Raw genomic sequence first — 15516 nt, 5'->3', positions numbered from 1 at the left:
CCTGCTCTTACACTCAAAACTGGCTCTCATAGCGAGTTTCAATGAGCTACACAAGATCAGAACCTCTTTCAGAACCTCTTTATGAACAGCAGTCTAGGTAGACCTGAGAAAAGTGATGAGAACATGAAGCGCCTAAATCACTGTAAATGTTCAGCAATAATTAGTTCAGTTAAAGCAGCACTGAAAAAAAAAGTCTAACATTAGGGCTACGGATGGAGCCCTGTCCTAATCTAATGTTTAAATAGATAGACAGATAGACAGATAGACAGATAGATAGATAGATAGATAGATAGATAGATAGATAGACAGACAGACAGACAGACAGACAGATAGATAGATAGATAGATAGATAGATAGATAGATAGATAGATAGATAGATAGATAGATAGATAGATAGATGAGGATTTGTTGCTTTAAAAGTCAGTGTTAAATTAGTGACAACCATAATAAGATGTTAAATGAATAACACTGGGAAATTAAGACGGAAAGGAAATTTAGACTAGAAAAAAGAGGGAAATCATATCTAAGTACCACTGAAGTTGTACACAATGCCTGTGTTGTGTATGGTGTGTGGGTGTGGTGTGGGTCTATAATATATTGTGTGTATTGGCTACTCTTATTTTGCCAAGACTATTATTTCCACTCATTTTAGCCGCACGTGCGCCAGATGTTTTTTTTTCCTTGAAGGCCCGAAATCCCGAGAACAGAGGCCGATCAAAGAGCGCCGTGTTAAGTAGCAGGTCAATGAGGAGCTCTGCAGGACACTTCACAGCCCGGGGTCAAGGTAAGGGCGACCATCACATCCACCCGGATGAAGAGCAGAGGACAGAGAGGGAGGCAGGATGAGCCCCTGTTATGGCCCGGCGGGGTCTGCTGGGGTCTTAAGTCCGGAGAGCGGAGGGGCTTCTCTGGGAAAGTGGTTTAACATGCTAATGTGGAGAAAGAGCGGGATTCACCTCAGCGCATAACAATCAGCCCGCAGCCCCCGGGGGGCTTCAGATCACCAGCTCAAACATAGAAATGAAGGGATTCAGCGACTCGTTTTACTTTCCTCTTACTCTTTTTCACTTTATGGTGCAGATGACATTTTAGTAAAGTTAGTGAAACAGCACTTTCGCCATAATCGCAGATGAGGCATCCGCCGTTTTAGCTTTAGCTAATAAAGTCACTCAGCTCGGTTCCTTAAAACGTTGCGCGCATGAAAAGTGTAATAGTAAGATAAACAGTGTAAAAGACAAATAATGAGTGTAAGTGAATATTATTGGGAAATTCGAGGGTATAAAAGGTGAAAGAGACACACAAAAGTTCCCAAAAGACGAAGCTGCTTATTCGCCAGCTTGTTCGAATTTTCCGTTCCACCTTAAATAGACTAACTCCTACAACATTTAAGGTGGAACGAAAAGTTCCAAATGAAAAGTCTTTATTTCATTTCCTATTTTTAAAGCGAGTGACAGAACTTACTCCAGCCAAAGGACAGAGATGACGTGGAATATTTGAACTAGACTAATTCATGACGGATCCACATGAAAAGTGAAACATCCTTTGACTGCGTCCTCTCTTATTATCATCTTATATGCTTCTTTCAAACAGCTGTTGGGAGGTGGGGGCTTCACAGGTCAGCATTTGGTAAGATTTCATTAGAATGAAATAAAGCCCCCCCCCCAAACACACACACACACACACACACACACACACACACTCATCCCACTCCCCACCCCGAGCATCAGCCCTCCGTCCCGGTACTTAAGAGACCCCGTGGAGAGGAGCTTTACTCTATAAAGGGAACATGCAGTGGGAGCTCGCGAGGATGGACTGCAACAGGCTCGAGCTAACACTGCAGAAGGAGGAGTGCTGCGAGGAGAGACAGCGGCAGTGAAAAGAAAAGAAACAAACCGTTGAAGTGGAGGAGCTCGGGAAAGAGCGGAGGACTAAAGAAGTGCAGGAGTTCCCGGGATTACTACTACGTTCATGCGCGCTCCCCTGCCTCTGCTGGAGACTCGGAGCGCGCGTCCCTGCTGCGCGTCCCCGGCGCGCTCTTTCGCAGGTGCGGATCTGGTAAAGGCACGAGCACATGGCTGCGCTAACGCTGACCAGAGCGGATAACTTCCTGCACAACTTCTTACAGGTTTGCGCCTCTTTCTCTTTAAATTTCTCTCTCATTTTATCCTCATGCACATCATGCTTTTGTAACTGCGTGACAAGATCTGAGGCATTAACATCAACCTGTTTTGTTGATTAACTTTTTGTGACTTAAATAATTGCTTTTACCAATCGTGTTATCACAACATGTTTTATACTTTTTTGGTTAACAAAGTTAAAGTTATTCAGTTTTGTCTTTATTGCTTCATTGTGCACTTCTGAATGCATGTTGCATTTTTAAAATGTTATTATTGATAAATAATCATATATTTTTACTCTAAACTACTCCAACTTTTTTTACAAATAAAGTCAATCCACTGGTACTTTGGCTTTTGCTATGAATATCTCGAGTTGTGTAATCAGTGATGACGTTAATCATTATAGCTACTATTAAAACAAGTATTCTTAAAGTATTACTAATTTCACTGTATGTCTGCTGTGAGCTAATGACATTTTCTCATGGCCCTCTCAGGATCGCACCCCCAGCTCATCTCCAGAGAGTGGCCCCAACCCACTCTCCTTTCTGGCCACCACGTGCAGTCAGGCTTGGCAGGTGAGCGGCGGCGTGAGTGCCGAGGGGCCCCAGTTCCCCTATGAAGGGGCGGTGGGCTCGGCGTCCGGCATGTTTCAGCTGTGGAGCAACGAGATGGCGCCCAACTCAGGCCTGAGCGCCCACCAGATGGCATTCACTGTGCCCAAGGTGCAGTTCCCCGGCCACGTTCAGACAAGTCTCGGCTCGCACTCTCACCACCATCATCACCACCATCATCATCATCACCACGAGCTGCCCCTCACGCCTCCAGCTGAGCCACCTGCCACATACTCGTTCGAGCTGTCTCCGGTCAAGATGCTGTCCACTCAGGCCCAAGGGAATGCTCAGTATTATGCCCAGCACAATGCCATGGGTCAGAACTTTCCTAGTTTTCTGCAGACCAATTCATCCAGGCCTCCTCACCTAGCTGGAGGCCCTGGCGATGACAGCCAGCAATGGTGGAGCCTCCCTCAGAGCAACGGTGCCCCCTCTGGCCACCACTTCTCCCTGGGTAGGCAGCTAGTCCTGGGCCACCAGCCCCAAATCGCTGCCCTGCTGCAGGGAACGTCCAAAAGCCTGCTGAGCTCCACCCGCCGCTGTCGCCGTTGCAAGTGTCCCAACTGCCAGACCTCGGGGAACAGCGGCAGCCTAGAATTCGGCAAAAAGAGACTGCACATCTGCCATATTCCGGAATGTGGCAAGGTGTACAAGAAGACGTCCCACCTTAAGGCGCACCTGCGGTGGCATGCCGGTGAGCGTCCCTTCGTCTGCAACTGGCTCTTCTGCGGGAAGAGCTTCACGCGCTCGGACGAGCTGCAGCGGCACCTGCGAACACACACTGGAGAGAAGCGCTTCGGCTGCCAGCAGTGCGGCAAGAGGTTCATGCGCAGCGATCACCTGTCCAAACATGTCAAGACCCACCAGGGCAGGAAGGGGCGCTCCGGACAGGCCGCTCAAATTGACCCACAGCTGAGCAACATCAAGAGAGAATGAGAGGGGTTCTCTCCAAGAGACTATTGTGTCACGTGAAAGAGAGACAAAGCCATACTGAAAAGCTCCCAATTCATGTTTGCTGGCTACAGTGTGGAAGTAGTGACATCTGATGTGAATTGTTTGGAGTTTAGCATTGTTTACGATGCCACGCCGCTAGTGAAGAGGCGATGGAAGAACACTGGGAGCAGTGCACTCTGCCGTACTCACAGCAGGTCTATGACTGATCTCTAAGACTCTAAAAAGACTGAGGAAGCCCACTGAAGTTGGTACCTATTTGAGTTGGTACCTATTTTTTTTCTCACATGGTTTCAGGCACACATTGTGACCTAGACCCATCTTTGCACAAGTCAATTAACAATTGAGTTTTACATTCACTAAGAAATGTACAAGCACAGTATAAAGTCAAATATTTATAATTTTTTTGTTTCTTTGTTTTTACATAAAATGTTGCCTTAACATGAAATATTTCCTTTGGTCTCTTTTTACTTTTGTGAAATCTACTGTAGATCATTACTTTGATCTGTTTTTGGACAGAATGTCCACAAATATTTACTCTCCTGGTGACATTTGAAGCAGTGATTTGCACTCACAACATTCCTTTTTTGATTTCAGCCTCACTTCTTGAGTGTTAATTGTGGCCTCGGAAAGCTCAGTAAAAATGTATATAATGTTCATATGGCACACCATTCTATGACGACTAAGAAAGCATGTAAAAATGAATAAAAGTCTAAATAATTGGACAAATAATCTCTGTCTTTGTGTTGTTCACTCCATCACACGCTGCCACACTCCACACGTCTTAATTAAAGTCTAAACAAGGGCAATAGGCTAACTTTAAATCTAACATTGTGTAAATGCTGGAACACGGGGATGATTCACATGGTAATGTAACGGTATTTGGGATGCTAATTTTGGGTGGCCTTTGTTGCTCGGTGCTAGGGAAACACAAAAAAGCTCTAAAACATTTTACACCTTCCTGTTAACAGTAAAAGCCAATGATTGAGAACACGTCCTGATCTTCTGCCATCAAGTTCACAGTCATGTGGCCTTTTATTGGCCTCTGCTCTCTCAGTGGTAATGATTGAGTCAACAGTGAGTGAAGATGGTGCTCCGTGGGGGGGCTCACAGTGAATAGACTCCCAGCTGTGAAGGCCCCGCTGACAGTGACACAAGTTGCTTTGATTTGGCACCCTTCTGAAAGTGAATACCTAAAGACCCTCTCTCACCAGCCCCGTATCTCACACACATGCTGCCGTTTGCTCTTTACAATGCCCTCAGTGTGGCCCTGCACCAAGACAAATGAAGCAAATGCCTGCATAAATGCTCCCCCACTCATCACTGTCTTCAGGCTTTTGCTCTTGAAAGTAACTGCTAAAAAAACAACAGCTTCTCTTTGCAAGTTCAGCAAAAGGTCTTTTGAAAGTGACAGACTTCATAACATATGCATAAGCATATGTTTATGAGCATTTATTAACAGTTTATGTCAGTGTTTGTATTATGACATAAGATGATAGGTGAAATAATTGACATAAAGGCACGTACACTGAAATTAATTTTTGTTTGTATTTATAACATTGTTATGAGCAATAATTCCTGTTATTCTATATTTCTATATAACAGTTCTGTATTTTACTTGAGTTAAAGTACAGAAATTAAATAATATAACAAAAATATTTTCATCAAAATAATATAACTTAACACTTCATGGCATTAAAGTACATCAAATTGTATTAAAATTGTACAATGTAATTTAAAAGCAAATGCTTTTGGAACTTCAAGATTTAATTATAGATAAAATAAGATAAGATGCTTCTACTTGAGAACTTTAAAGGACTTGGACTTTTACTTAATATTTTACCCAGGGTATTTCTGCTTCCGTTAAAATCCTCAGGATTTTTGCTTTGTCCACCACTCGTATTGGTATATACGAAAATATGAATGAAAATGATCACTTTAGTTTTTCATAGAGCTGACATGTGGTGTTCTTAGCTAAGCATCTGCATTATAAGTTCCATCTATTTAGAATGGTGCATTACATACAGGACAATAAAGCAAAACATATGCCTGTCACTTCTGTTTAAGAAGCTTATGTCAATGCAAAATCCATAAAACATTGCATCGTCATGCAAACACTTACATAAGCTGTTCATAAATACTGAAACATGACATTCAAATATGTTATTCAATGTTTATGCTGTGATGATAAATTACAACACATTATGTCACAGTATGCCTCACTGAGCATATCCTGTAAACCGTCAGTACTTAAAAACACTTCCCAACCACATGTTTCATTACAAAGAGCATAACCAGTCCTGTTTGACTGGGTTTAGTGCAGTAGTGTGTGAAATGTTGCACGGAATAATTGTATTCATAGTTTTTATAGATTTTTAGGCGCTACTTTTTCTTTTCCAATTTGTGACATGTCTATATATATATATATATATATATATATATATATATATATATATATATATATCGCAACATATCATGTATCATGAAGTATTGTGATATTTAAGTATTGTGACATTTTTCTTATATCACCCACTTATTTTTATGTGCCATAAAGTCCCTGAAGGTGGCCTTCAAATAAAATGTTGAGAAATGAACTTGCCACACTAAAATACTTCACAGTAAGAGTTGGACTGCATCCTCAGTATTTCATATGTACTGGCTCAGAAGCTTTTGTCTTCAAAAAAAAAAAAGACAAAGTCCTTGTATTCCAAAAAGACACAGTTTATTTAATATGATACAACAATGAGATCAGTCATATAGACATCTGATTATGTCTGTCCTTTTCCTTATTTCTCTTACTTTATCCGCTGCTGTTCATTTGTTTCTGTGTTGTTACGGGCGTACAGTTCAACAAAGCATGCAAAAGGTTGGACTTGTGCATAGGCAGTAGAGGAGAGTTCATACTCAGTATAGGGCTACATGGTCTAGTTGTTGTTTTAAATGATTCGAATATTATATCAAGACAAGAGAACATGAATATCGGGACATTCATTTTAATATCCGGGTATATGCATCGTAAACATGCCAATATTAAAATATGCGAGCTTTGGTGCAGCTTTGCAGCTCTGATTGAGGGGGGAGCTTCCCGAAAGCACAAGTCTTCTAATAAAGTGGCAAAACAAGCATCCCTTTGGACACCTACTTTAAAAGTTCATGTGACTTGGACACTGCAGTGCTTTTAGAAAACTGGTCCTGGATGGAGCAGCAGAAAAGATCAGTGGTGCTGCAGCAGTGCCAAAGCCTTCTGCTGCCCTCTACTGGTTACACAGTGCAATTGGCAAAGCGAATTTTGAAACTGCTTGCAAGTCACTGCATTTTCATTTTTCAATACAGTCTGTCCTCTTTTGAGGCTGATGTGATAAAGATGCTATGAGGAAGGTGATGTCTTGTACAATTTACAAAAGAAATACAAAAATGGCCAATGTCACATTAGTCTGATGGTTTCAGACAGGATTTAGGAACATATTCACGGAGTGGTCGGCACATTTATAAATTAATGTGATATATTTTACAATCAGCAAATCAAAATTCTACATAAAAGGTTTTCTGGCATTAATGTTTCTTCCAGATAATGGAATATGGACAATAATAGTAGGATCCTTTCCAAATTCAGAATTCAACACCTGCACTGAATATTAATATACATAGGTTTATATATATATATATATATATATATATATATATATATATATATATAGATTACCCTTCATTTATTTAATATCCAGTCAAAATTTGTACAAGTTATTATTCGGGAGATATTTCTGAGGAGATTCAACATAAAATAATCCACTTGCATAAGAAAGTAAAGAGTCAAAATAAAATAAGTGAAAAAAAAGGAGTTTCAAAAAGTATTAAAAGATGTATGGAAAATGGGATCAACAACCATGCAAGACATGGTAGACCACAAGTGTTTCTGTTCATCCTTCCACTGTGAGAGGAGAACTTAGCGCTATGGCTCTATGAGGTTGTGCAGCTGCCAAGAAAACTATTATTGAGAAAAAGAAATTGACAAAAAAAAATTGAACTACAGCAATGAAACTGGACTTTTCAATGCACTGATGAATCCTGTAATTTGGATTACTTGAATCATTGAAAGCAAAAAATTCAACTAAATTCTAAGAACTTTGGAGGTGTGAAAGAACATTTCTAAAAAAACTGAACTCAAGCCTGAAAAGAATGAAAGCTGTACTAAAGGCAGAGTGGACACACTGAATAATGCTGATATTATATTTAGTTGTGGAAGCTTCTGTGTAATGTAACACAAATGCTTTTTGTCCTAGCAGTGAAAAAAGAATAACTTGTACTACTATACTACCGTGCCCTGCGATGGACTGGCGACCTGTCCAGGGTGTATCCTGCCTTCCGCCCGATGACTGCTGGGATAGGCTCCAGCACCCCCCGTGGCCCTGACGGAGAAGCGGCTTAGAAAATGGATGGATGGATACTATACTACCGTTGACTGGAAATCAAACTAATGAAGGGTGTCTGACTTTTGGACATGACTAAATATATACATTTATATATATCACCTAAAATTGAACTCTGCTCATCCTGGATGCTTTAGTTTTCAAAGCATGCGCTTAAGGGCACTGGTAACTGCTTTTTTGGCACTTAGTGATAGACAGTCAGGGAGAAGTTTCTTAAATCTGATTCTCAGTCCTCATCAGAATCTTTATACCTGATATGCTATTAAAATCCCTCCCCTTTTAACTATAGAATGAACAGAGAGGAAGGTCGTGAGGTGAGGGGCCAGCAGGAGCCGAAACACGTTCCTTAATCACACATGAAGACTGGCGTACTGTAAGACTTCTCACTATGTTGTCTTCTGTCATTACAACAGCACTTTTCTCCTTATCAGGTAGAACAGTGTGTTATTCCCAGAGCACACTCAGAGCGTCCTTGTCCGAGGCTGAAGACTGTCAGCGGGCTGTCCAACAGCAGCTGCTGCAGATGCAAGAAGCGAGTGACCCCCCCAGTCAGCGGAGTGTCTCTAGGGGCGCCGTGCCTGCACCCTTTCTGCTTAGATCAGACGGCACCATACAGTCAAACAGAATTCAGAAACAGAACTGGACGCTTCCGTATTCAGTGAAGCGAGAAAGAGCTAAGCCACTGCGTCTTCATGCACACAAGTAATATGCCGATATGTCCTCGACGTACAGTATATACAAATTAGTTGCATTTTCAGTCTTTTTTTTCCTATTGGGTCCTTCAGAAAAATATACGTAGGCCAGCAGGTCACTGAATAAAGGCTGGAAATTGAATTAGAGCCTTCATAAAGAGGCCTTGTTGAATCGAGCGTGAGCCGCATGCAGGCTCCTTAATGTCTTTGATTAGTCCTCTGTTGCAAAGCACATTGTTGAGGGAAAATACTCAGCATGTCTACAATATCAAGGCGATTTCCACCACCCATGCACACATCTACACTCATACAGACCCATACATACAGTCATAAAAAATTATTCCAACTCCAGTGACCGCCCAGTGCAGGAATGGTTATTTCTCTTTTGAGAAAAAAAAAACAAAAAAAACACTGCCATTGGAAAAAAAGAAAGTCAGAAAAGAAAGAAAATGTCATTTTTCACTTGGTCATTCACTTCAGAGTGTCAGGGAACGAAAAATAGACAGCACGAGGCTAAATCACCTCAGTGAATCCACTAGTGAAGGTGGCCGGAGTGGGCACGTCCAGGTTATGGCCGACTCTCAGGGCACACAAAGTCAAACATCAAGGTTCACAGGTCGTCCTCATCCAGCTGAGCCAGGTTATTGGGGTGTTGTAGACTGGAGGAGGGGCCTGGGGCTCTGGGACCACCCTCTCCTGTACGCTGTCGCCATGGAGACACATAAAAAATGTTACACCAAATGGGTCTTTCACTTCTACTGACTTCAATGGCTGCAAAATATGCTCTTAACAGTTAATAGTTATCATAATCAATATTGCCATTTGCAATACTGATATTACAGAAGGCTGCAATTTGTAAATGAGCGCTCCAACCAATCCGAGTGTATTATTATTATTATTATTATTATTATTATTATTATTATTATTATTATTATGTGCCAGGATCACAACTCCAGAAGAGTGTACCTGTGGACATTTTGATACCATTCCTACAAAATAATTTTGTTTAAAATAATACAGATCAAACTTTAGAGGTGAACTGCTTTTTCAAACTTTTTGCATAACTAAACTGTTAAGATGTAAAGATATTCACAGTGGCTTGATGTGAAATGGTTCACTGTAGAGAAACTTGCTCACTCTAGTGGTGAAAGGAACCAGGATTCATGATTCAAATACAAACCACACAGCCTGTAGACAATTGATTTGCTATCTAAGTCAAGCAGTGAATCTTTATATGTAATAAATATTGAGATAAATTTTAAAAATACATTTTCTATCTAACCTTCTGTTTTCTAAGGTCATGCATGCATTTTAAAAACAAAACTATCATTAAAGAATGTCTCGGGCATCAGACAGAATACTGCTAACCACGTAATGTAATAACTTTCTGCAAAATAGCTTTTAGATGTTTTTGGTGTCTGTTTCATATCACCACTGTGTTTAGTTCTGACTTGGTATGCAGGAATGCAGAAAGAGGAGGTGCTGAGGCAAAGTGGGAAAATGTATGCAGAGCAGGTTCTGAGCTCCAAAGCAGCCTATTATTGTTGTTTTTTAAAAATTATTTATTGTTATCAGAGGTGTTGCTAGGCCAGTTTGTACATTATGAGTTCAAATCATCAACAGTATCTTTCATTTATTCTTCATTATTCAACTGTGCCATTGCATCAAGTTCACATTGTATTGTAATAGCAGAGCATGGACTGAGGGAGGCGCTGCTGCCTCATCAGAATCAGAATCAGAATCAGAATCAGATTCCTTTATTGATCCCAGTGGGAAATTGCAGTTGTTTCAATTGCAACCATTTATGTAAAAGAGTAAACACTTTAATAATTTAAAACAAAGATATAGAGAAATTTGCAATATGTCCACAAGATTTAAGTTCTTATGAATACAGTAAAGTGGTGGTGACTGTGATAATAAATATTAAACATCTAGTATAATCATATCCAACATTGCAAGTTCTAAACCAGTTCTAACAGATCTGGGGAGCTCTGATGCTGCTCATTCTAGTAACATCAGTCAGCAACCATTGACATTGTGATAGGATTTCATCTAAAAGCTCGCTTAAGTAAAAATTAGGCTTTAGTTAAAATTTATAATATACAGTTTAGATCAGTAAGCAGTTACAGAGTAAAAACATCTACCTACAGTATGGATTTGCGTAAATTGTGATCAATATAGCCGACTCTCAAGTTTTTAGTACTAACGCTAGATAGGTTCATGTGAGGTAAAGAAAGGTTGAAAGGCCATAAAACACGTCAGATAGCTTAAAAGACAACTATTTTAAGGAAACTTCATAAATTATTTGTTTTCAAAATTCTATTAAGTATTTCTGTAGGCCAGTCAGATAAGAAGAACCCCTTAATTAAGGCCATCTCCCACTCACTGCGTGTTCCTGTGCCACATCAACAATGTGACTGCCCGTCACTCAGCTAATTTGCATTAAGTTAGTTCTCTGCAGAGTGAGCAGGGTGTGCATCAATGGTTTGATGATTAAGTTACATGTATATATTGTAGCATATTATGACACATTTTGTTTGATGTAAATGATCAAAATAAAGAAAAAAGGCAAATCATTTTCTATGTTGTTACCATTCATTTCACACATACGCTGTTTGAAATGTCAGCACCCCCTTTCACATCAAACTACTCTGAATGACTGTTTACTTATTCTCGATTGAATGATATAGAAACATCAAAAAATGAAGAAATCACCCATTAATCTTTAAAAACTATGTTCATTTGACTTGATTTTAAAACTTTATTTATTCACCAATAGGTTTTCAGGATATTGCAATATATGCTACAAATGTCACAAAAACAAAAACTGCCTAAATTGGGCAGCCCTATAGACAAATAAATCGAAATTTTCCTAATGCTTTTTCCATAGGCCTTTTATTTATAACATTGATGGGGGAACAGCACTCAGCATGTGCCAAACACAGCCAAGTAATTTGCAGCTAATCCCCAAGCATGTTATATTTGGCTCATTGGCTGTCAGAGCTGTTCCTTTATTAGAGTCATGATAGAGTCTAAATCCCTGTGAATGAGTCAGTGAATCACGCCACGCTGCAGAGCTTAGGAAAAATAACCCTGAAATCTGAGAGGAACAGAATATCCACGAACACACTGCAGGAATGACTCAAAATGTGGCTGCCTTCATTCTCTGCTGGATAGCAACACACTTATGATCTAGATCATGAGATATGAAGGAGTGCACAGCTAATAAATGGGCTGTCTTTTCTGCCTCTCACCACAGCAACCTATGGAGGAACCCTGCCAGCCTTTCCCTCTCATTACTTACTAAAGTTCTCACTTCAGATTGACTAGACTGACTACTCCTTACAACTACACATCAGCTGTGCTGTCACACAGGGTCACCCTGCTACATAACACTGACATAACCAAACCATTAACTTGTCATTTGAGAAGTCATACACTACAGTTGCCATAACACATTTTGTTCAGTAATATAACACTATCATGTCAAATTTAGAAATTTGTTATTTCATATTTGATGTTGCGATATGATGTCAGCTCATATGACATGTATCATCATGACACATAACATTCTGGCATTTGTCATGACAATGTAAAGGGTATTGGTAATATGACTTAAATTACTCAATATAACGTATCTTGTTATATGTCCGTTTTCTAGCACTTCTGAATTATTAATCTATTAATCACTGCTATATAAAAATTAGAACTCAGCATCACTCAAAAATGCCAACTACCCATTAGGGTATGGGAACATCTGATGAATGGGCTTTATTTGGAATTTTAATTATTTGGAATAATTCCATGATTTTAGATTTAAACATTCCAGCAAAAGTAAATGTTAAAGATGAAAAAAGTCATTCAGATTGGTGTGAGAAATGCACCACTCAAGAAGAAACTGAATTTTTCACAGTGGTGGTGATAGGAATCAGATGCTAGTATAACACAGGCATCTATTACAATAAATGGTTATGAATATACTGCCTGTTTCTTTAGACATTTTCATGACAGCTTTGCAATAAGGCCTAAATGTTTTTTTAACAAGCCATTTATGAAGGAGAGGCTTTTTTCTGATATGCCTCTATAATTTGGCTTAAAATGACTATACTTTCTAGATTCTAGATGCATTCTAGACATCATGACACCAGCATCCTATCATCGGTATTTCAAAGTAATCCAAGTCCTTAATTTTCTCTACGCAGCACTTCCCATCAAACCACCCTCAATCATTTTGTTTATATCTCAACAATTAAATTAAACAGAAAGTTGAAAACTGATGAAACTCCCATTTAAAGCAGGAAAAAAGTTAAGAACAGTAATATTAATAACAGTAATTAATATATGTATGCATACTTATATATACTTACCATATACCAAATTAATTCTATACATGAATTTAGTTCATTAAAGTAACATAAAGACCCAAGAAACAAAGCCTCTTTTTATCATATAGTGGCCATTAAAATTCACAAAAAGATTTTTTTCCCCACAAAACTTGAGTATTCGTCATTAGTCCTGCGCTCATTGTTTACCAGTAACCGTCAAAACAGCACTCAGGCCCAGCACCAGCAAGCTACGAGAACAATTAGGCTGGTGATAAAGATCTGAGACTTCCCTCGCAGCTTCCTGTTTGTTTTGTGGAACAGCCCAGCAGATCTGAGTAAACACGATAAACAAGGGAAGCACACTCAGCTACTGTTGAGCTGTCATCAGCCTGACCTGATGACAGTCTTAAAGTGCATCTGGACCAGAGTGACTGGACACAGGCTGCTAGAGGCCTCTGGGTCCAGAGCAGATGAATAAGTGGCAGGAGTGGGACCACTAATGACTTGTTAGTGAGGCCTTAAAATTGGCTGTCTGCATACAGCATAATTTTTTTAATGCAATATGATACAATAAATATACTTCGAATACAAAATTATAAAGTTAAAAAGTTCATTTGATGTATTCACTTAATAACACTCAAAATCAAATGTAGGTATTTTATTAGTCAAATTGATGCACTAAATTCACTTGACTTCCACATTAGTATAATAGGTTACATTAACTCAGTTATATCTAAAAGTAAGTCAAGGTGTGTCTACATTTGAATCATGTTAATCCATATGTATTTATTTTCAGTGTGCTATTTCTGTTTGTGTGTGTGTGTGTATGTGTATGTTTGTCTGTCTTCCCTGTGATGGACTGGTGACCTGCCCACGGTGTATCCTGCCTTCTGCCCGATGACAACTGGGATAGGCTCCAGTACCCTCCATAACCCAGAAGGAGAAGATGCTTAGAAGATGTGTGTGTGTGTGTGTGTGTGTGTGTGTGTGTGTGTGTGTGTGTGTGTGTACGTATATTTCTGTTTGTGCTTCCACCTGTGTCCAGTAGGGGGAGTAATGTGGCCTCTTTTCTAAGTTATTAACTTTATTGTTCATCTTAGTCAATAACTACCACAAATTATTCGCTAACTGTCATACCTGTGAGTTCTGTGTGTTGGGGAGATAGACGCCATTGGACACTGTCTGGCAAAGGAGTGGAGTTTGGGAGAGTGGGGGCTCTTCCCTGAAGGCCAGCTGCACATGAGTTGGGGACACCGTCTGGGACTCAAGCCTGGACTCCAGCATGCTGCGCTGCTCTTGCGTTAACTGTAAATGCAATCACACATGAACAAGAATCAGTGCAGGGTTTAGAGACTAGACTCATCACTGAAGGAGTTCTAACTGATAAGGCTGTTGTTAGCGAGAGATCCAGAATGAAACATGATGCATAACATTAAAAGCTTGTCACCTTGTATTTACACACTTTGAACTTTTTATCAGCTCCACTTACCATTTAGATGCACTTTGTAGTTCTACAATTACAGACTGTAGTTCATCTGTTGCTCTGCATACTTTGTTTGCCCACTTTTACCCTGTTCTTCAATGGTCAGGTATTATTTGTGTGGTGGATCATTCTCAGCACTGCAGTGACACTGACGTCGTGGGGGTGTGTTAGTATGTGCTGCGCTGGTCTGAGTGGATCAGACACAGCAGTGTTGCTGGAGTTTTTAAACACTGTGTCAACTCACTGTATACTCTGGTAGACACTCATATCTTGTGGGTCCACCTTGTAGCTGTAAAGTCACAGTTAGTAGCTCATCTGTTGCTGCAGAGTTTGTGTTGGTCATCCTGTAGTCCTTCATCAGTGGTCACAGCACGCTGGCCACAGGAAACTGTGGGCTGAATATTTGGTTGGTGGACTATTTTCAGTTCAGCAGTGACACCGAGTTGTTTAAAAACTCCAGCAACCCTGCTGGTTCCACTCATAACAGTGCAACACAAACAAACACACCACATGTATGTTGCCATATCATTTAGTACTGATAATTGCGGATAACTATCCTCAACTTTACAGCTAAACAGTTTTTTGAATCATGAAAAGAATGTGGGCTCTTTCTGCTCTGAAATATTTGCTGAAAAAACTTTTTTTCATGCTATGCATATTTAGCACAAAAAAGCTAGCTAACTTTCCAAGTTAAGGCTCTTCTCATCTAACGAGTAAAAGGTGAACATCGCTGCCTAGTGTACGGAAATAGCGACTGTTAAAAGTTCAAGCATTTGCTCTCAATACCAGATTGTATGGACAGAACAGCATAATTATTTTTTTTAATAAACAGACATTGTCTGGTACTCAAACCTGATTGGCTGAACTGCGTTCTAAGCTATTCTTAATCCCTTAAAATTTCAGGCTTATT

The 15516-nt window shown here is 39.9% G+C and overlaps 2 protein-coding genes across 3 annotated transcripts in view; one reads left to right on the top strand and one right to left on the bottom strand.

The window, feature by feature from the left end:
* The first annotated feature begins 1764 nt into the window (after nucleotides 1-1764).
* sp5l (Sp5 transcription factor-like) lies at nucleotides 1765-4399 on the top strand. Its single transcript, XM_017706244.2, has 2 exons — nucleotides 1765-2125; nucleotides 2612-4399. Exons 1-2 carry the CDS (start codon nucleotides 2072-2074, stop codon nucleotides 3662-3664), a joined length of 1107 nt encoding a protein of 368 aa, XP_017561733.1. The 5' UTR covers nucleotides 1765-2071; the 3' UTR covers nucleotides 3665-4399.
* Nucleotides 4400-6382: 1983 nt separating this feature from the next.
* Nucleotides 6383-15516, bottom strand: part of arhgef25a (Rho guanine nucleotide exchange factor (GEF) 25a) — a 135322-nt gene continuing 126188 nt past the window's right edge. For both annotated transcript variants that reach the window (XM_017707953.2, XM_017707960.2), the window contains 2 exons: nucleotides 14261-14428; nucleotides 6383-9501 (listed from right to left, as the gene is read on the bottom strand). In XM_017707953.2, coding sequence (XP_017563442.2) covers nucleotides 9409-9501; nucleotides 14261-14428 — 261 coding nt within the window. In that variant the 3' untranslated portion in view covers nucleotides 6383-9408. The remainder of the gene's footprint in view (nucleotides 9502-14260; nucleotides 14429-15516) is intronic.

The sequence above is a fragment of the Pygocentrus nattereri genome, chromosome 9, assembly GCF_015220715.1.
Source record: "Pygocentrus nattereri isolate fPygNat1 chromosome 9, fPygNat1.pri, whole genome shotgun sequence".
NCBI classification, from domain to species: domain Eukaryota; kingdom Metazoa; phylum Chordata; class Actinopteri; order Characiformes; family Serrasalmidae; genus Pygocentrus; species Pygocentrus nattereri.
This window is presented reverse-complemented; position numbering and strand designations above follow the sequence as displayed.